The following is a 22,271-nucleotide window of genomic DNA, read 5'->3' as shown; positions in this document are numbered from 1 at the left end:
AGCCTACATCTTCTGAAAGATGATGCCTGTGGGTTGAGGACTGTTGAGGTACGCCATTTAACAGCATCCTTTGCTCCCATTGGTAGTTGCTTCAGTCGTTCACCTCAGTGCTGAGATTAATTAGGCTCAGGATGCGCCCACATCATGTCGGTAGCGGTTGCTTCATTTGTTGTCGAATTTCATTGACATGTGATGGTCTCTGGTTGCAGCATTGCTGCTGTCTCTTTCTGTAATGATGCAAAGTTAATAAAAATGTTTTAAAGCTTCAAACGCATTTCCTAACCAAAAGCCTGCGATATTGTCATTAGTCAGTAGTACCTGGCCATAAAAATAGAAACCAGAAAGCTTCTGGCACCAAAGGGCTCGTCTCCTGTCTATCGAGATTCACAGAGGAAAAGGTGAAACTGAAGCTTGCTAAAAAAGTCATCCCATTTTTAAAAACACTTTTGTATACGTCTATAACAGCAGCTATTCTCATTTTTAAAAAGCACACATGTGCTGCCTTGATGTGAAATGAAGTCTTTCAGCCCCAGGTGCGCTCTTACCAACATACGGTAATTACGGTAAATGTGAGACGAACACTTCACAACACAGCAGAGCTTCATAAACAGCGGGAAACTTCACAATCAGGGTCTGGCTCATTTATGAAGTCTGAATTGTTCAGTTCCTCCCCTTTGCTTTCCATTACAAGTCCTCCTGCAGCTCTGCTGATGGGCTTTTAATTTGTGGAGGCTCTTTACGTGCCTCAACACAAGAGAACAGACACAATAAACTACAGTCAGGCTGCTTTACGACTTTGCACACTTGTGGTTTTATGCAGTTGTTTCTCTTTCTCTTCAAACATTTTAAAGGTCCTTAACGTTTCAGTTTTCTGCTGAATTTTGGTTGTGGTCTCTTAATAAGGACGTCTGTGAAATAGCTGCACTCTGTGGGTGGTCTCGCTGGGTTTATCTCCTCACAGCGCCTTCGCATTTTGCTTTTGTAATAGAGCACCGTTTCACAGCACACGGGATTATGTGCATGCCCTTACTCAGGCTCCTTGTGCTTTTCTCTTGTTTCTTTTTTTGGACTCGAGCTGCGATAGCTGCTGTATAAGGGGAAGCATTACAGGGTGATGCATGCTGTCCATCTGCTTTTTACACTAATTACCTTTTTGGGGCACAATTAGAAATGATATGTAACACCAGCTACGGATGGAAAGAGTCAGGCTTTTAATAAGGCTGCAAAAATGGCTAAATAAACTGCAGCCAAATTGGATGGAACCACTAAGCTGAAAGATAAAGTTTATAGGGACGCAGTGAGCTCTTTCTACATTTTCCATTCATCAGCAGGTGAAGCTATATGATTCTATAATGTTTATATATCCAAGCTTTGCTTCTCTCGTCAGTGAAAGCATGGTTAAAATGTTAAAGTTCTTGGTTCACAGACTTTAATTATACTGCAAACTGAACCGTATCAGAAGGAAAACTAGTAACAATATTGTTTGTAGTCCAGATGCACTGGCTAGACCTGTTTTAATGGGATAGGTGGCCTGCTGCTGATCCACCGTGCCCTACTAAAATCTCAGGTTTTAGTTTTAAAGAGTGGATTAATAAGTCGTTGAAAATAATAGGGGAATACAGACTTATTTGTAGTACAGTTTAAAACAATGCAATTTAGCTACAATTCAACCTCCAGTGCAGAAAAACAAAGCCATCCCCAAGTGCCAAAAACTGCAGTCCTCTAATGACCACTTGAGTCTGGCTCCTAAAGGGAGTCAGACGCCACAGACTCACATCTGATGGATGAAGATGGATGAAGCCATCGTAACATCACTTATGTTACAATACAATGCACAAACACCGGTATTAGCTGATTAATGCTAAATAACAGACGTGCCTTTTGCACATTTCTATTGCACTGTTGTGTCTGTATCGCTCTGTTATGTCTGGGGTTGCACTGTGTTTGTTTTATTTTTTGCAATTTTTGCACACTTGCACTTTATGTGGTCCTGTGTTGATTGTCTGTCGTATGTCATATGTAGCACCACGGTCTTGGAGGAACATTGTCTCATTTCACTGCGTATTGTACCACAGCACATGGTTGGAGTGACAATAAAGCCACTTGACTTGACTTGACTAAAATAGTCTAAAAGGTGGTCATCAGCGTGAGGTCGATGGGCTCCACCCGCCTGTGTCCAGACACCTTTTAACCAGCGTGGCCACGCCTCTACCTGCTCCCAGTGGATGAAGTATAACCAAACTACTCCACTCAGAGCTTTTATGATTGGGGAAACTATCAACAGAGGCCAAAATATTTTTGCAGTCCAGAATCTAGCCGATGACTTCAGCGGTGCATCATCACACATGTATATGGCCATGTGTGTGCTGGTGCTGCAGGTCTGCAGCACGCAGTAGCCCACAGATTGGCATTCTATGTGAAAAAAGAGTCAAGATTAATGTATGTCAACACGACCTGACTGTAAATTGAGTCATTTTCACATCATTATCCGCTTTGCCGAAATAAAAAACAGATGGTGCAGTTTAATGCTTAAAAAAATCATCTTTCCAGTTTGGACTTGGTGTTTGACTTTCAGATGATGTATTCATGTTCCCTTCAAAGTTCACTCAAGAGACGATGATTTTTTGTGTGTATTTTCTGTGAAGAGACAGTAAGTTTAGCATAAAGTATATTGATTGGATACATTTATTGAGTAAACATCACTGTCTTATCACATGATCATTATGACTGAATGTTAGTTTGATACTCAGAAATATTAGTAATTTGGGGTATTTTTATAATAAAGTATAGGCATATCCAGCTAGACATATCGTACTTTCTGTCAAATTCTCCTTGTATTCGTGAGTCTGTTGTTTATTCAGCTGCAATAAGAATTTGATTTATTTCCTTCAGCAAGTAATGGATAATGGTGAGTCGTCTGAGGCGATCGTGGCTCAAGAGTTGGGAGTTCGCCTTGTAATCGGAAGGTTGCCGATTCGAGCCCCGGCTTGGACAGTCTCGGTCGTTGTGTCCTTGGGCAAGACACTTCACCTGTTGCCTACTGGTGGTGGTCAGAGGGCCCGGTGGCGCCAGTGTCCGGCAGCCTCGCCTCTGTGCGCCCCAGGGTGGCTGTGGCTACACTGTAGCTGCCATCACCAGTGTGTGAATGTGTGGATGGCTGGATGTGTAAAGCGCTTTGGGGTCCTTAGGGCAGGATCCAATACAGTGCATGACTGTTTTGCCAATCGAATAAAATCTGTTAGTCCTTTTTTATTGTTTATTATCATAATATTGCATAACTGTAGATGTTAGCAGCTCAATTCGCCAGCAGCTGTTTCAGGACTTCAATAAGGAATTTTTAATTTGGAGAGTGTGAACGACCTCCAATGCGTGTACAGTTTGGAGTCGGTGCCTTCGAACTGTTTCTACTTGGCAAATATCAAACAATGTAGTGACTGTCTTAAGAGGTTTTAAGAGCTTGCCTTCATAACTGTTGGCATGCAGCATACAAGATTTTTAGAAACTTAAAGTCATTGCTTTATAAGTGTGTAGGATATAAGTGTTAAAAGATGGCCATTTGTTAGTGAAGCCTTTCACCATCAGTGTTTTAAGCTGGATCTAAGTGGGGTGTGGGTCTGACTGTGAAATACACTCATCAGCTAGCAACTCCATGACTCCTGGCTACAAGTAATGGTTCGAACGTAGCGCGACAGATAAATCGAAATTTCGCCTTCTTAAGGGTTTTTGGAATGTTCAGGATCTTTGATCTGTGAGTTTTTGGTCTTCACATTCAGCTAGTCTACATGTCGCACTGCCCTGTTGGTTGTATTCCTGCCTCGGGTCATCCAATAGATCAGAAACAGTGTTAGTTCTCAGATTACTTTCTGTGACTCTTTCTAGTCAACCCCATGCTGAAACTCCAGGCTGCTGGATTATAGTTTCTCTCTGAATAGTCCTTCCCAGGTGATTCCATCCTGTTCATGAGTTTAATCTGTCTGGATGTTGTACCTGGGTGTTTTCCCATAGCCTTTGGCTTCCCTGAGTCCTTCAAAAGGCAGTGACATCAGCCCGTGTCCACTCACTGGGGGGGCTTATTCTCTGCCAAGACCCTGAGGTTCTGGGGACACAAGGTATCCAGTGTATCCACCTTGTAGAACAGGGGTGTCAAACTCAAATACACAGTGGGCCAAAATTCAAAACTGGAACAAAGATGCGGGCTAACGTTAATATTTATTGAAATATATTTATTCCTCCAGATATAAGAATGAATCTTTTCTTATGGACTCAAACACGTTTTGCTGAAAAACTGAATATGGAACAAGCAAAGCTTAATACTAAACAATATATATATTAGCTGTATAATACCAGTAGGCCAGCTCTGATAGTAATTTGGTATGGCTTCGCGGGCCAAATGTAAGTAGGCTGCGGGCCAAATGTGGCCCGCGGGCCAGAGTTTGACACCTATGTTGTAGAGGATGCCTCATATGGTGACATTAGTCCTGATTTGGAAGGCTTCAGTGCTTGCGGTGAGGCCATAGTTGGAGTCCACAAGCACACTGTACGCATCGCATCACAGTCTTCCTGTTGATCAATCTGTGAGTACATTAACAGAACAGAACTTGAGAGTTCTCATTTTGCCTACACATTCAAGCCTGGAGCTTTTCCCATTTCTGAAATATTATTTTTCAGTTTTATAATGAGAATTGATATTAAACGTGTTTTCTGGAGTTAATCTTTCACACAACTTAATGCAGTGATATGACTCCCACGCAAGCAGTCGGTGCTGGTGACTGCTTGAAACCTCATTTTGAAATAATCTATAAACTGTTTATGTAGTCCTCTCCTCTCAAACACATAAAGCAGGAGACGCCTCAGGAGAGGAGCAAATGAAAGCTGTCACAGCCAAACGCTGCCTGCAGCTACATGACGTCGAAGAACGTCTCTTGGCTGTGCGATTTTAAGGATGCAATGGAAATAATCGTCTCGTACCTAATGACTCGGCGGAGGTTCGTTGGTTCGGCGTGTGTGCAGACGCGAAAGCCAGACTTAAATGAAATGACGTAAAAAGGAAGTTCTCTGGCTGCAGAAATATTGTAAACTGGAAGTTTTTGCCAAGAAGCAACATTCCTGTCATCTGTTGACTCCGAAGCTTGCCACTGTGGTGGATGAGCTTCCTCTCCTTTAACGCAAACATAAACACCACCGCTGCCCTCACCACAATGCAGGACGTCACTGAAAATATGAAACATTATAGCTACAGTGTGTGTTTTGTTATTCTTAATGTGGCCACCACGGTTTGAAAATCCCTGCGCTGTAGTTTCTGTTCTTTGCTCGCCGTGCATCGTTTTCAGTGCGTGCGTTATCGGTATTCTGAAGACTGCTCGCGGCAAACAGCCCTCTGTCACGGGGCTCCTCCCAGACGCCTCGCTGTATCAATAGTCAGACGTCACAAAAATCCTCACGCTCGCTTCCTCATTGAGCCGACTTTGCAAGTTCATTTGCACTCATTTAATCTCCCAAACGCATTCAGCTTGTTCTGCTCTAACTCGTGCTTCTTGCAGCCTGAGATGCATAACATCAGCATTATGGGGAATGAGAGACACTCCCCACCCCTCTTTGCTACTGCTTGACAAAATACAGAGCGCATCCCTGGCTCAGGCTTTCAGAGAGCCCAGGTGAATTATGGAAATGTGCTCTGTCATCTTCTGAGCTTCAGTCACACTAATGTCTGCAGCTCACTGTCAGCACTGTGGCTTTTAACACGTAGCAGCTAACAGCTTATATTCATACGTACAGCCCTGCAGATATGTTACATGCATGTGTGACTGAGCAGGAAGAGTGTAGCATGACCTGTTCCTGCCTTATCAGAGCTCCAAGTTGATAAATGTGCAGACTGTGCTTTTTAAGGACTGACCATAAATTGTCAATCTGATTAAGAGTTGTGGAGTTTTCTGGCCATGGATCTGAAATGTTCACTTGATGCCACTTTGTTATCACTTTTGCTTTGTGACATGATGCTCCGTCATTTGAGCAAATGCACAGATTGTCACCAAATTGCACGTGGATCTTGGAAGAAGTTTGTGTTTATGGTAGGATGAGTCCTTAAAGTGAGCAGACACACCGAACAATTGATCGGCACATCCTCTGAAAGACACAAATTTACGTGCGGTGGTAACAGTAAGAGACGCATGCTGTAATGTCGAGTACTCAATCTCATCACGGTTGACAGCAAATAACTGACAGAAAATAAAAAGACCCATAAATGGTCGTCTCTGAACAAGTGATAAGGTTTTCCTCCTCCTCTGGTGAGTCTCTGAAATGTGCTGAGTGCACAGAGGAGGCCCGTCGCTGTTGGAATAAACCAACACTGTCAGGACGAATGCCAGGAATGCTTTGAGATGTCAGATGCATGACTGACTGAGTGCGTGAAGGAATGTCAACCTCGCAGGGAAGGTCAAAGGTCTTGAGGTCAAATTTCTGGGTCACGGTTAGACGACTGTGGTTAATGATGTTGTTGATGGTTGTGCTTTAGGCAGCTTTTTGAATCAGAAGATAACTTCTCACTGCTGCGTCCCGGGACCCCAAACCTGAAACAGCTATTTTTTTAAAGAGCTGCTCCACAATCTGATCACACCGGCCACCCGCACAACATAAATGTGCAACACCCAGCACGACACGCAGTCCTCTGAAAAGTCGACTTTTCTGAGCTCGTGTGGCTCTTTTATGGAGGTTTAGGTTTTGCTTTTCCTTGTCAACTCATAAAGTTCCCGAGGACAACACACAGTGGACATTAAGGTGACACACACTTCCCCTGCTCCGCAGTTCACCATAATAAGTGAAAAGGTTTCAGTTTTCATAGTGTTGGCAACACGTGCTCTGACATTTGGGAACACTATCTTCTGCCAAAGCATGCGAGGACGCCGTCTCCCCTCCAGGTCATGAGCTCGAGAAACACAGTCAGTAGAGATGGATTTTAGATACGCGAAGAAGCAGCTGATGTGGGGAATCCTACTTCTTCTTTCACTTTTTGAAGTCTTTATGAAACAAAATAATCAAACTACGTTGAATTTTGATTCAGCGGTTTCATAAAGTTGCAGCACTGAGACGTCCTAATGTTTTGTCCCAAAAAACGGGAATGTAGCCTGAGACAGTTGATGGTTTCAGATTTAAAAATCAGATCACAGAATGTACGTTGGATTGCTCTGTTTACTAAACAGTTGCAAAGCTTCCACTATAGCATCACACTAACAGCATCATGTGTAAAGTGGCGACGCATTCTTTAAAGTAGAATAATTGTTGATTGTGCACCAGCTGATCTCTGTTCAATGAAAAGGCAGATCGGCAGGTGGGATCACTGAAGACAAATCAAGTTCGATCGTGTGACATCTGCTCTGAAACTAAAATCTAAGGGCAGGAGCAGGATTTGGTTTCAGGACCATGGACAGCATCAGATAATATATCTGTGTCATGTGTCTCAAAACAGCTTATGACATCATCTGGCATAAACCCAGTCACATGTGATCATTACGACATCATTAATCAATCTATTAGTGTGCTGTGGTCCAATTAACACACGACAGAACTAATCAGGAAGGTGCTTTTAAGTGGGAGTAGAGCTTCTTTATGCAGATTTGACACATAAAGTGGGAAATATGTTCAGTTTTTGTCCTGCACAGTTTATCTAATTACACCACATGTAGATGTGAATGAGTCGCCATGCTGCTTGTTCTGCATACGCTCTGTGCATACAGTGACACGTGTACTGAGCACGCTCACATGACCCTACAGTGTAAAAACCAGGTTAAATGGGGCAATCAATCAGTTAGACTTTAGTTTATAGCTCCTTTTGTGCTGAGTGATGAACACACAATACACAGGAAGTGCAAAGCTGATAACAAGATGTAATAAAGCAAAAATAATATCCAACAATAATAAATCTTAAAAGAAAAAACAAAAAGGAAAATATTGAAATGGTTGATAAGAGTGAGAGAAAATCAAAGGACATTAAGAAAAACCAGGATCAAAGATGAAGCCACGCTAAAGTAAAAATGTTGAAACTGAATAAGTGAAAAAAAATACAATAAAGGCAAATACATAATAAAAGTACAACTATGGCTCAAGCTAAACTTGAACTGGTTTGCAGTCAGATAAAATCGAATCAAAACGATGACCTCTGCAGGGCTCCAGGGTGCACGTTTTCCTCGGCTACGCAGATTATTCGGGTGTGTGAGTGATGAAAACATTCGGGCAGCAGATTCTCACTTTTAGAAAAACCTGTTTGTGTCTCACCTGCAAACTGCTGCGAAAACTGGCTCCTAACAAACGGACAACTGAAAGGAACACGTTTAAGACTGCAAAGCCAGATTTTGGTGTCTTTTATTTGGCAGAGACCTTTCATTAATAGGACACAGACGTCCTCATCTTAGATTTATTTTTCCAGTTTTATTTACATTTTTTGCACTGAACCAAACATTGAGGTGAAAAATTCTTCTTCTTTATTATCAGTGGACAGAGAGTGTTCAGCCAGGCGTATTAAAGAGGCTCTTTTCTGCTCATTTTCAGCTTTCTTATTTTCTTTGATGGACATTCTTTGCAGCTTTACATAATTCAAAGCTCAAATTAATTCTTATGTATCTTATAATGGCCCCTCTGTCTCCCATTTGCTTTTCTCACTCTGATCTTTTTTGCACATCTCCGTGGTCATTTTCAGCCTCGTACTGGTGATTTTGCATGTTTTTGTGATTATTTTGTGTCTCGCTGTCTGTTTGTGGCATTTTGCATTGCATCAAAGTCATTTTTTTGACTTTCTGGCAAAAAACATCCAGGAGCGCCCTGCAGCTCACCTGGTGAAAGCTGTGTCCTCACTGCAGAGGCATGGCTTTAATTCCACTCCAGGCCATTTACTGCCCCACTCTCCTTACCCTCCTATCATCCAAGATGACAGATAAAAAGGAGACTGTGGAGAAATGTCTGCCAATCAAATTCAGAGTGATAATGAGCTGTAATATACCATTGCAGTTTGCGGATATCATTAGTTTTGGAGCTCATTTTGCAGACAAATCAATTAAATTATGCTAATCAGAGCAGCACTCACCACTTGTTCCGTGATGCTGGGTGATGCGAGCGCAGGGGAGGTGGAGGGTGAGTAGGTGGAAGGACGTACCTCTCCTTCTTTGTGTTCGCCAGTTTAATTTTCAGTCAGTGTTGTTTGGAAGGTTAAGAGCGATCACTCTGCTGGGAGCACTGAACGAGATGCTCCAGATGAATCCTTCAGCTCTGAGTGCAGGGCATCACGACACACAGGGGCCATGGCCGTCCGAGAGCCTCACCTTGTGGGATTAATTAATGAACCTCATTGAGAACTTAATGATGCTGTCACAGGGCTTTTCACTTCACCCCCCCCCTTATTTTTTTTTTAAGTAAATATATTCAAACTGGAAACATGAGTTAGGCTACGGATGAAGGGAGTTGATTGTCACTCTATAATTTTCGGTCTGACAACCTTGTAAGTGCGAGAGGCGTAGGTGTGCCACTGACAAGGAGCTCGTGCTTCAGCTGACAGCGCCACAATGCTTGTCACTAGATGTTTTCCTCCAATCAAAAGCACATTATTCAAATCTTTGGAAATGTCAACAGTGCAAACCTCAAACTTTCGATACTTTATGCTTTTCGTTTCATTCGGAACCTCCAGCAGCTCTGCGAGGCCTGTCGCAGAGCAGGAGGAGAACTCATGGGTCGAGAAATGATGACATAACCATCCCCGGGGCTGTGGAAAATCCTGACCTTCATTTTGGCTCTCTGCATGTCGGCGAGGGCCCAAGTGGGGTCAGAACAGCACAGTCCTGTACTGTTCTGTGGGGTATGGGAGTGTGACCTGCTCTGCACACCCACTATTTTCACACAGGCACCATTCAAACACTGGAAGTAGTCCTGATGGGCCCGGCAGACAAGCTTGAAAGACTTCCCTTCAACTCTGTGATAATCTGGGGTCAGTTTGGCACGAGGGGCCCATAGGAAGGAGTCCCCAGTCTCCGCTTCGGTACAGCTGTGCACAGGGACAAACTGCATTGTGGGTAGGGCCAAGGTCAGATTGCCAGAAATGATATTTTTCCTAGAGGAAATGATTGTAATGTGAAAAACCTTTTTCAAATTCCAGTAGCATGCAAAGCTGTTTTAAAAGTCAGTCCGCTGCCAGCTAGGAGTCTTTATCGGCTTATCCAGTGGTGACTGTTCTGTGGCCTGAGAATGGAAGTGGAAATGGATTGTGAGTTTCCAGGTTAAAATAACACCAAAGTGCCTCGTTTCTATGCTGGAGATGTAGAGATGCACCGATCTGATATCTGGTCCCATCCTGACTGAAAAAGCTGACTCTGGTATTTTGACAAAGGGCTGAAATGACTTGTTGAAGTCTGCGAAGCATCTAACCAGGATCCCTCGTAGACACTACGTATGAGTTTTGAGTACATGCGGATGCAGGGAGGCAGACCCGTGGGAGTTGCTGGTTGAGGCTGAATAGTTCAAAAGATTCTCTCCCGTGTGTTTTCCTTGAATCTGAGGTAAAACATCAAGACAGGAAGGAAAGATGTGAAGGAGAATTCATGAGAGGAAGCCTTTCTTTTTGAAGTTTGTGTTTGATTGGTGATTGTAATTTGGCTGCAGGCGAGGACGGATGGCTCTGACTGGAGACCTGAGTCCCTCAGTGACAGCTGGGATAGACTCCAGCATCCCAACAGCTCTGAGCTGGATAAACAGTTATGAAAATGAATGGATGGATCTTTACCTGATGTGAAATGACTGATGGCAGCTAAACTACAGCCGTCACTTCACTTTATCATTCTTTAAAGTTCAAACACCCACATATTAGAAGGCAAATGCAGATTATAATTAAACTACCGTCTACTTCATTTGGTACTCACGCTGATATACTTTTTTTCCTGAACCACTCAATCATGTATCTCATTTCCCTTCATGAAGGATGATCCACTGTGTCCTTTGCTAAAGCAGGTAATAAAGGAAGCGTCTTTCCTTGGTATTATTCCAACTATTCGACCACAACCTTCATCTCTCAGCTGCTTAGGCTTTCAAACAGGTCTTGCACACTGTAATCCATCTTTATTGCTTAAATGTCATTTCTGGTACTCTGACTTTGGTCCTGCCTGTAATATATACAGTTTGTAATATATACAATAAACACAGTTATTTCAATAAAGACGTTTATTCTGTATCAAGCAGTAAACGGGAACTGTGGATACTTTTCATAGATGCAACCCGGTTTTATTGTGGACAGCAGAAGGTGCCTCTGCTTTCAGTTCTGTAACAGTGGGGGGGTTGCTTGGATTTCAACAGGAGTGTAAATAATCACCTGAAATTCTGTAATTAAAGGTGTGTTTATGAGTTGAAGCGAACTTCAGAGGCCTAAAAACAAGACCTGTGTAACATGAAGTGGGCTGTGTTGCTGTCATTGCACAATAGTTAAGAGAAAACACACACACACTGCGTGTCAGACGGGCCTGTGCAGCAGACTGAGATGATAAAACACAGATGTGCTCTCACCATTTAACATCAGGAGCCACTGTAGCTCTAAAGGCTGCACTCATATTTCTCATTTTGGAAGCTTTGTGTGATGGAAAAACAAAACACAACAATGAAGATGGAAAGCTACGGTTTCCTGGCGGAGGGAGCGACAGTCGGGAGTGTGGAAGTGGTCGGATGTTGCTTGTTTTCCAAGAGCCGCAGTTTCACTGCTTGTTTCTTGCAAACCATGTTGCACAAACAAGCATGATTAACTTGATATCTCAGGAAATTGAATAATGGTCGGGCTCACTGTTCACTGCAGACAGGAAATAATTGTGCGATTGCGCTGCCAGGTCGTTGGTGTGCTGCTCTTCCTTCACTGCCAGAATGGGTTCAAGAGTTTGTCACAGAGGAACAATTCCACTTCAGTGCACAGCCTGTTTGGGACCAGTGGAAATGAGGGTTTGGTCCGTGTGGTGGATGAGGTCAGCCCATTGATGTCATCCTGTTTGACTCCAGTTTTGTGTTTTTGTTCAGGTTCGTCTTGGTCTTCAGCTGCCTGGTCCTCTCTGTGTTCTCCACCATCCCGGCTCATCAGGAGTTCTCTTCCTACTGCCTGCTCATTCTGGTAAGCACCTGGAAAAATGTTCTTCTGCCAGGAACTCTAAGCAATCAGCTCTTTAATTCATTGACATCTACAATATACCCAAGCATACGTGTAGTACATACAGTAAGACCATCCATGAGGCTGCTCCACCACCTTAGAGGGGATTTGTCTTTCCTTGCACGATCAGCTTTCTCCTCTAAACCAGTTAAAGATTGGAATATGCTCCCAAAGAATTTAAAAACGTTTGCAGAGTTTCATTCATTATTCTCATTAGAACTGCTTCTTGTTTGTGTATAAATTTATATGTATATGATGAATTTTGATATTTGATGTTTTGACATTTGTTATTGTCTGCGTGTGTGTGTGTGTGTGTCAGTAGTGTGCGTGTTGTGTGGTCTGCAGGAAAACTAGGAAACATCTTTCCTGGCCTGAATAACACAGACAGTCCCAGCTTATCAGATAACAGCATATCTAAGCTGATAAAAACAAAAAGAGCTGACAGGAGATTCTCTTCAAGCTCTTTTTCATACATGTTTGAACACTTCAATATAAATTTCAACTTCAGGTGGATCATCGTCCTCGGCTCGCTCTCGTATTGAGGATATTTGAGGGTGTGGGAGTTTGTAGAGCCAGTCTGTGTGTGTTTTCTGTGGACTTGGTGAAAGCAGTCGGTCACGGACTGTGAGCTCGTCGGTGCCTGTACGACTGTAGTCTTTATGCTGGCATTGAGTCAGACAGCACGAAGTGATCTCAGGCAGTTTGCTGCAGTTTGGCTCTTTTAGGTATCTTCTTCCTGTCGTATGATGGTGGTCATCTCTCCATGATCAGGCTCTTTATTGATTGACCTTCCTTGACTACTTTAAGCTCCACATCAGAAATATTCAAATCCATACAAAGTTTTCCATCATAGTATGTCAGTTAGCCCTCCTTCACTAACTCTCCAAAAGTTACTGATATTGACTTTTATTCCTTATGTTCAAGGTTACAGCTGAGTTGGACCACTGTTACAAATAGAAAATATAAAAAAATATTTTAGGGACACTTTTATCATCGCGTGGCAGATTGATGCGTTTCCCTTACAGAAAAAAGAATTCCACTCTAAATTTAACCTGAAAAGATGCATGAAAAGTCACCAGAAGGAAATGACATTTTAAATTTCCTGCGAGTGGATCACCAGAGTCTCGACCTCCTGCGACCTCCCAAATTTTAATTAAATCCTTGAAGCCTCAGTTCTTCTCCTCCTTATCTTCCTCCTCCTCAGATTCAGCATCCAGGTGTGTGACTTCCACCTGCCTGACTGGAGAGTTTCAGACTTCTGAGATGTGAGACTCTCATCCCACAAACTGAGTTTCTCTAGCTCTTTGGTGTCTCTGACATTGGAGGGTTTTTGTAAGAGCAACATAATACCTCAGGAGAGAACAAATATGTGACAGACTTATTCATTCACTTTGCACACGACATTTGTATCCTTATTTTATCACGTCACCCGCTGACCCCAAATTTTCATCCAGAGTAACCGAGCATAATAATCATTGTTCCAGTGTAACCTCATTTAGCACATTTTCAAGATATTGCAGTGTAAGCGTACGTTTACAAAAGGTACGTCTGACCGCTTCCTTTCAGTCTGATTAACTGACACAGATGTAAGACCTCAGGCCTGCGGACCGCTCAGAAACCCCTGAAACCACCCGGAGTGATTTTGGCTGCCGTTGCGTGAAATCGGTCACAAAGTTGGTGCTGCACCAAAAACTTCAGGTTCCTTTGGTCGCCCACAGCTGACCTATACTTTTCATACAAAATGCTGACCTGTCTCTAAACGCTGAGCTGCAGTGAAACTTGAAAAATTGAGTCACAAACTGGAAACGGAGAATGTTTAAAAAGTCGAGTGCTGGCTGAGTTTTTCTTTGCAGATGAATGTTGTCCGTTCCTGGTTTGCATTTCACTTTTTCAGGTTTCCCTGCTGGTTAGCAGTTATTTTGAGTGTTTGCAAACATGTTGGTATCTTCCACTGCAAACTATCAGTGACCACAGTAATCTGCTAGCAATCAAAACAATCGTAGGGAGATGTTTTTTTTATTTCAGTGCCGTATTCAGAAACAGGTAAACATATTTTTTCTTACTGACCGGTGGTCGGCTCTCTGGATGTGTGTGGCTGGGGCCGAACATGGAATGTAATCTGGTATTTTCCATTTTACTCATGCACTTAGCTGCATGAGTAAAATTATATATTAATTACAAAATATCAGTGATCCTGTAAATTAACCAAGATGTGCAGTGAAAGAGGAAAAATGAGGCAGTCTGCAGAAAATACCCAGTAATTTGTGTAATTTGTGCTAATTGTGATCACTGACAAACTGTGCGGAGGAGTGGGAGATAAATAAGGAATATGATGAGCAGTTAACAACGTTGCCTTTCCTTTGAATGTCTTGTTTAAAGAAGTTCTGAACAGAAACCAAAGTATGAATTGGTGAAAGGAGAATTTGCCATTATGAATAAGCCATACGGCCATCGGGAAAACTCTCGAGGTCGACCTCGGGATAACAGAATAAATGGCAGATTTAAGTGCCTGCCCTCAAACTGAGAACTCCACTTTCTTTAAGTACTAACAAATTGAGTTCAAAGATGTCTTGAGAAGAAAGCGAGGAACGGTGGGCACGGGAGCAGAAATGCCTTTTTAACAGACTCTTCACGTTTTTCTTTTCTTTTCTCTTTTTTAAAAAAAAAAAGCTTTTGCAGAAGAAGAGGTCACTTTTTTTGCACGGGCAGCATTTACTGCACATGATTGCCCCTGCAGCTGGAGCTGCCATTTCACAAATTGCACCACGCTAATTGCATCAGCGTTTCCATCTAATGGAAGGTAAAGCCGTGCGTGTGCATTAACAGATGACCCGTCTCAGTCATTTTAACACACAATACTTTTGTCAACCCGGCATCCATTTAAATGAGACAAACACTGCATTAATGACGTATAATGACATGTGATCAATGCAGCAAATAATGACTAATGTAAATTTACACTGATGTGCCAAAATAATAAGACCAGCCCAACATAATGTGCTGCTGGTCTTTGCATCTGAAACATAGACGGGCTATCATGACATCATCCAGGGGTTAGTGAGGTCTCGTTATAAAGCCTCAAGTTTTAAAACCAGATGTGATGAGTGAGAGGTGGATCCGACTGTCAAACTGATCGCGCCTGGAGCTGGAGCATGCTCATTGGTCATTAACTTGTGGTCAAGGTCAAGTTCAAGTTTATTTATATAGCACATTTCCAACAGTCCACACCGCACAAAGTGCTTAACAATGTAAAACCTCTAAAATCAATAAAATGCACAACCGTGATGCAGTAAAATATAGAAGACAATAAGTCAATAAAACAACTAAAACAACAACAACAACTTATGATTGACAAGTAACTGGCCAGTGATTAAATAACCAAATTTTAAAGAGTTTAATAAATAGTTTAGGTTGGAGGAGATGCCGTGGCTAAAGAGATTACATCTCTCCACTGGCCTAGGAACACCTCACAGGAGGCGGCCGGTGAGAGGGAGAGCACCTTCACTGCTTAGGCTGCTTTCCCTGCCACCCAGCCCCGGATAACCGGAAGAAAACAGATAATTAATCATTTCTAAAATGAGTGACTGAGCTCATAAAATCAGCAGGAAAGCATTCACAGAGTTCTGTGTGAAGGACTGTTTCCTGTTTACTTTTCAGGACCAGATGTCTTTGCCTCCTGGTGGCCATTAAAAAGAATGCAGCGTGTATCTTTTATCACGTCTGTAGACAGAACTCAAGCTTCTTAACCTCTGAGCTAATGCTAGCTGGCTTGGTTAGCAGGTTACATCTATACACTGTACAGTCTACTCGAGCACATATCTGCTAATTAGTGCTAAGTTAAGTCACCACAGTGGGTTTGATTTGGCAGATCTTCCTGAAACACATCCAAAGGGTCTAGCATTGTGGCTAGCATCAGTGCTAAGTAATGAAATAATATTAGAACTGAATTGAAGTGAAGGAGACTTCTCGGACAGTCGCTTCGTACCATTAAAAGCACAACAGGTCAAGTAAGTGCATTAAAAAGCTCCAAAAAGCACTAACAGCAGAGTCCAGAGGTCCAGTTCACTGGTTCATTTAGCAAAGGTAAAGCCCAGCATACGAGTAACAGCCAAGATACGACCTACCACACCCCCAGCAGTGCCTAACGTCAAGCCAGATAGCAAGGAAACATTGTCAATATCAGGTGATGTCATTGAATCAACGTTGACGTCACTCTTGCACCCTTTTTTAATATTGAAACAACGTCAGGTTTTGATATTGAATCAATGTTGAAACCTGACATTGATTCGACGTTATATTTTCTAATACTGTTGACATTGAAACAATGTCAGATTCTGATATTGAAACACTGTTAAAAAAAAATAGATTCAGTTGTTATGAAGGGAGAAATCAGCTGTAGAGATCAAAGCTGTTTGTATACCAGGCTGTAAACATGTTTACTTCTGCTGTAAAATTGGACTTTTTAACATGGAAGTCTACGGTGATTGACTCACTTCAGGAGACGGCCTCAAGTGGACATTACAGGAACTGCACTTTGTGGCATTTTTACACTGGCTTGACTTTTGAGTCTCTGTGGAGACCAGTTGCTCAGTTCCCAGAGCCTGATGTTAAAATACTGAGCCAAAACTATGCTGTGTTTTTCTTTTATACACATCAGCCGCGCTCCACCAACAACCTGTAAGTTTGTCTCTCCTCAGTCCAACCATGACCCGGACTGTCAGGCACATTTGTTCTGGTCCTTACATCTGCTTCTCTCTTTGCCAGTGTATTTGGTGCATAACTGTTTACTTCCTGTCTAATATATCCACTGGCTTAACTGTGTTTGATTTAATCCCTGGAAAACCAGATTAATGCTCTCTGTTGCCGTCATCAACACGCTTCCAAAACAACTGTTGTTTCTATGCTTCCAACAGGAGTTTGTGATGATTGTGGTGTTCGGGTTGGAATTCATCATCCGTATCTGGTCAGCGGGATGCTGCTGTCGCTACAGAGGATGGCAGGGTCGGCTGCGCTTTGCCAGGAAGCCCTTTTGTGTCATCGGTGAGTCTTTGGGCCACGCCTTTCTTTTTTTTTTTGGGTGATTAATTCGCTGCTTAAAGGTTTTGTTTTTCAGCTACAAAGCCATTCCCTTCTCATTGTTTCACCCTACAGTTGCCCTCTAGCGGACCGCTCTGCGTCCTCTCTGTGAATGCAGCCCATGGCACGCTATTGACCAAAGTCTGCTGGTGTCATTTTCAGCTGTGGTCAGGCCTCATAAGAGCAGAGAGCATTTACGTAATGAGGTTGCATTAACTGCCTTTTATTCTTTCCACTGTTTAGACAAGGATCGCTCTGCTGCTTCTTTCAAAGTACAGTAGGGCGCTCGCAGGGAGGGAGAGCAGTGCTCCGAGGTCAGCGAGTGCGTCGCAAGCTCCGGTCGTCACTGTTCAGCACTGACGGGGGAGCGAGCAAAAGAAGAGTGAAATATAAGTAAGAGATAAGGAGAAATGGAGAAGACGACGGCGTGTGATGGCGAGCGCGGAAAAATAATAAAGTGAGAAAGTAAAAGAAAGGATTTGAAGGATACATGGAGCTGAATCATAACGCACATCCCTACAGAGAGAAACCCTGTGACTGTGCTGCAGTATAAAATGACTCTGTCTGTGTCTGTGTGTAGTTTTGGTCGTATTACAACTTTTATTATACTAATTTTAGTTTCTGTGCACAGACATCGACTTTAACTCCAGAGCATGATGGCAATTATTCTCCATCATTTGCAGAAAAACGTTTGGATTTTAAGATTTCAGAGTGATAGTGGGTGATTTCTTTGTGTTAGTGTGACTGAATCGGAAATATTGGTAGCTCTTCCCACTAAACCAGTGCAGAACCAGCTCTGGTTTAGTCCTCCATTGAACCAGCTCCCACTGTGGCCGGTTTGGAGACTGAACGCTGGGTAGCTGAAGCTGACGTAACTGTCATGGCAGTAAAATACTTGTGGGATAAATGTATGAATTAATGTGAATTTCTCACCTAATGTCAGTGACTAATTATCACTTTTTACTTGTAGCATGGTATAAAATGTCACAGGACAAGCTGGAAAATGCACAGATTGTTACCAGATTACTCCTGGATCTTTGAAGCAGCTGGTCTTTGAGGATGGTTTTAGTGTGGAGCTCTGATAAGGCAGGAATGAAGCAGATATCCAGCCTGCTACAGAGAACTGCAGGAAAACCAGATTCATAGATTAATGCTGTTCAACGATTTATGAAACACAGAATTTGTGCTACTGGCAAAACTTTTTTGTTGTTGTTGTTGTTGATTTTTTTCTGCCATGACTGCAGTTATTTCTCTACATGAAGATTTCTAAATGAGCAAACTCCTGGTTTATGCCAAGTTTAGCCCCTGGCAGGTTAAATGAAGTGAAACTGGTTGTGTAGCTCAGTCTTTCCTCAGTCTGGGCATTGCTGTATCGCCAGGATTATTGTTAGGATTATCATGAATTAATTTGACTTCAGAGATGCTGAAAGCCTTGAGAATGGCAAGACTTAAAGTGGATCATGTCTTTAGTGGAAAGAGAAAAATGTGAGTAGCTTTGAGTGCCGTTTTATGCAACATCTCCTTGAGTATGATATGTAGGGTCAGTGACCTTTAATTGATCATAGTGTTGGTTCAGGTAGGCCATGAAGTCAGCCTACAGCTACCAAATCTCAGGTAGGTTGCACTGTATATGCTACTTTAGCCTTCACACAGGTGCTGCACACCTGCAAGCCACTTTGCAACCAGCCTCCATCCAATTATCTCCGTTTCTGACTCGGTGTCCTATCAGTGATGTCAGCTCGGTTATGTGCTGATGTTCTTCTAGAGCCATGTCAAACATAAGTGGTTGTAGATGGAAACAGGAGGGCTTGTTTTTCCTTCAGTGATTCTAAACAAACTCTGTGCATATTTGTGTGATAGTTTGAAAGTGCCTAAAGGTGTAGAAAGTGAGCTCATCCAGACAGCGGTGAATCTTACGAATGATTTATTTGTATCCAACCTTGAAGAACACAAATGTATTTTCCCTTTTCTTTAATCCTGGATTTAGAAAACTCTGTAAAAGCTACAGGACAGATTAGCTTTTATACAGACAGGAAAACTCTGTATGCTGTATTAACCACTGATATTTGCGCAGATAGTTAAAACATTTACAGAGTTCAACACACATTTAGAGAAGAACACTAGGGTGATGGTACTGTCATGCTAACATTTGCACAACCTGGGGAAAGTAAACTGAAAATCCTGAAAATCATTCAGGAGTCAGTTTAGGTATTTATACTTGAGTATTTCCATTTTAAGCTGCTCTGTAAGTGTAATAAAAATATTAATCTTGTAAACATGAGTGCTTTTAGTTTTTATACTTTTGCTGATAGTACTTTTTAAACTCGAGCAACATTTACTTTAATGGATGCACGGGATCTGACTGATCTGTCTTACATTAAAATGCTTTAATAATGCTAGAATAATAAGATATCCTGGTCTGAATATCTAAAAATAATACAGCCTCCAGCTGAACTCATTTAAAATGTTCTTCCTTTTGCTGTTACTTTTGGCCCAGAAGTTAAATCATTTCTTCTTCTTCTGTGGAGTCCTTTAAGCAGTTCTTTTTTTCTTTTCACTTTGGCTGCTGCATCGTGCCCAGTGGAAATTCTGTTAACCAGTTTATTTGTGGCAACAGGGCTCCCTAATTACTTGCGATCAAGCAGCTTCACTGGAGCCGTACGGCGGCATGTTGATGCCAAAACAGCCGAACGCCAAAGGAAGTTTCTGTGCTCAGAATAAGCACCGCGTGCAGAATCTTCATGTTGATATGACGTTTTAACCAGCGTGATCTAAAGATGTGTTAGTCTGTGACTTCAGAGCGACCAACATTAACTCGCAAATGAAGCGGGAATGAAAACTAGCATCGCTTTAACTGGTGTGAACAGGTGATTTGTCCCTGTGAGTCATTTAAAAGACCAAAGACTCCCCGGGGGTTAAAGGAAGCATGTCCGCTGACAGCCTGAGTAAATGACTCCATGGTGGCTGTGATGCACATGGCTCGGCCCTTATGGAGATGCATCTGAATGATGCGCCTGAGGATGGACTGTCATAATATGCAGCTTTCTTGTGTTTGTCTGGTTTCACGCTCACATTCTTTCGTGTGAAGTTTTGCCTGAAGCTCAGAACACTGTGTTTCAAATGAAGACCTTCAAATTGTGATCATTCATCACAATTTGATCATATCAACCATCAACTCTGCAGGTTTGCATTTGGATCTGTTCTGGAAATTGAATATGTTCTGCATATGTGCACTTGCTGTTGCTGGTCTTGCTTGCCCTTACATGCTATCAATGTCTAAAGTTTTTAAAAATCTGCAGAAAGTGCAGCTTTGCAGTGGAGGTGTTTAAAAATGGGAGGCCGCCCACCGGTCTGTGTAGTTTCATTGAGAAGCTGAGCTCTTTGCCGTCTTTAAGTTCTAAACTGGGAAGAAGTTGGTTTGTGAAAAACTCAGACTGAAATACGCAATTTCTATCCTGGTTGTGGAACACTGGACCTGGAATGATATTTAAGAATAAGTGAGGATAGGAGTTTGTCCAACCAGTCTACATGTGTTTCGTGGACTTCATTCACCTGCATCCTTTGGTTTAACCTGTAGGGAAGTGCTTCAGTAGTACAGTGTATCTGGCCTGATGTTACAGGCCATTTAGTCCATGTACAAGTGTGTTTTGGGCGGGCGGTTTGGGCAGCTCCTCAGAAACCCAGATCTGGACAAGCGGATTGATGAATGGATGTCTGATGGGTGAAAATGTTCCTACATTTTTGACTTCACTGTTGGGGAGCTATCGTGAGATGTGCTGTCTGTAGGGCTGAATGCCTGTGTAGAGTCAGCTGGACTGATTTAAATCTTTGGATTCTTTGTGGGGTTTTTTTTTTTTTTTTTACTTTCCTCTGAGCACCTTCAAAGTCGGCGAGCTCTGCTGGTGCCCCTTTAATGTATTTGTAATGCCGCTGCTGCTCATGACCTTTCCCCTTTCTCTTCCTCTCCCCACTGTGGGTCAACTGATCTGTTTATTTATACGACCATCAGCTTCACCTCAACAAACATTCTCTCTTTTAAAAAAATGGGTTCGACTGAAGGACAGAAGGGAAATCCTCTCGTACACAGTGAAGTAAAATAGCACGGCCCGGGCGTAGAGTTTAACGCGGAGCATCGCCGAGATGGAAGAGACGGGGAGATTTGGGGGTTTTTTTTGAGTTGGACGAGGTCTTATTTGTCTGTGCTCTTTGTGGGTTTGGTGTTATTCATGTGCTCGCTGTGCTTTGTGTGAACTTCCTCTGCACAGAGTCAGATCTGTGTGCGTCTGCCTCTCTGTGCCCGTGTTTACGTCTGTCACAGTTTTTATGCTCTTATGGGAAATTAAAAGGAAACAAAGCAGAAGTGTGAGCTCTGCTTTCAGATATACAGCAGAGCACTGTTTTAGCCAATTACCTCTCCCTCTGCTGTGTTTGTGTAAACAGCAGATCGATGCAGTAGCCAGGCAACTTAAATCAGCATATACTCTGTATAGGAAGAGGCCATAGGCTGCTATTGTGCTGTTGATGCCTGTGGCAGATTATGTCATCTCCAGTAATATGGAGCCTTTGTTGGGCTGATTTACTGCAGTGAGCAGCGTGAGATGACAACGCTGACTTACTGTTATTGCTGCTGCATGATAGACGTCGAACCGTCTAACTGGCGTTCAGATGAGAATGAATTTTGATAGGATGGTTTCACGTTAAGATCAATAACAACAAGATATACTTGCTTCTGTTTTCTTTTCTGCTAGCAGGAGTGAGCAGTCTTCTTTTTTTTGGAGCTGTCAATGAGATGAGGGAAATAGTCGTGTTTTTTCTGAGAGCCAGTTTTCTTATTTTTTGAGTGCACACAGAACGTACACATAAATCACTACACATAATCGCTAGGGGTGCAACGATACTCTTATCGATATTGAACCGTTCGATACAGTGCTTTCGGTTCGGTACGCATATGTATCGAACAATGCAAAATTTGTAATTTATTTTATCAACTTTCCTTCTGACGATGCTGTCTGTGTTGAACGCTCAGTGAATCTGCGTT

At 42.5% G+C, this 22,271-nt stretch overlaps 1 protein-coding gene across 1 annotated transcript in view; it reads left to right on the top strand.

The window, feature by feature from the left end:
• The window catches only part of LOC102192065 (potassium voltage-gated channel subfamily KQT member 5-like), a 132,144-nt gene that overhangs the window by 78,304 nt on the left and 31,569 nt on the right, over positions 1–22,271 (top strand). Inside the window, exons 2-4 of the mRNA XM_005746050.2 lie at positions 12,031–12,121; positions 17,071–17,197; positions 17,477–17,505. Of these exons, the coding sequence (XP_005746107.1) occupies positions 12,031–12,121; positions 17,071–17,197; positions 17,477–17,505 (247 nt within the window). The remainder of the gene's footprint in view (positions 1–12,030; positions 12,122–17,070; positions 17,198–17,476; positions 17,506–22,271) is intronic.

The sequence above is a fragment of the Pundamilia nyererei genome, unplaced genomic scaffold (assembly GCF_000239375.1).
Source record: "Pundamilia nyererei isolate P.nyererei 1_Seehausen unplaced genomic scaffold, PunNye1.0 scaffold00171, whole genome shotgun sequence".
NCBI lineage: Eukaryota > Metazoa > Chordata > Actinopteri > Cichliformes > Cichlidae > Pundamilia > Pundamilia nyererei.
This window is presented reverse-complemented; position numbering and strand designations above follow the sequence as displayed.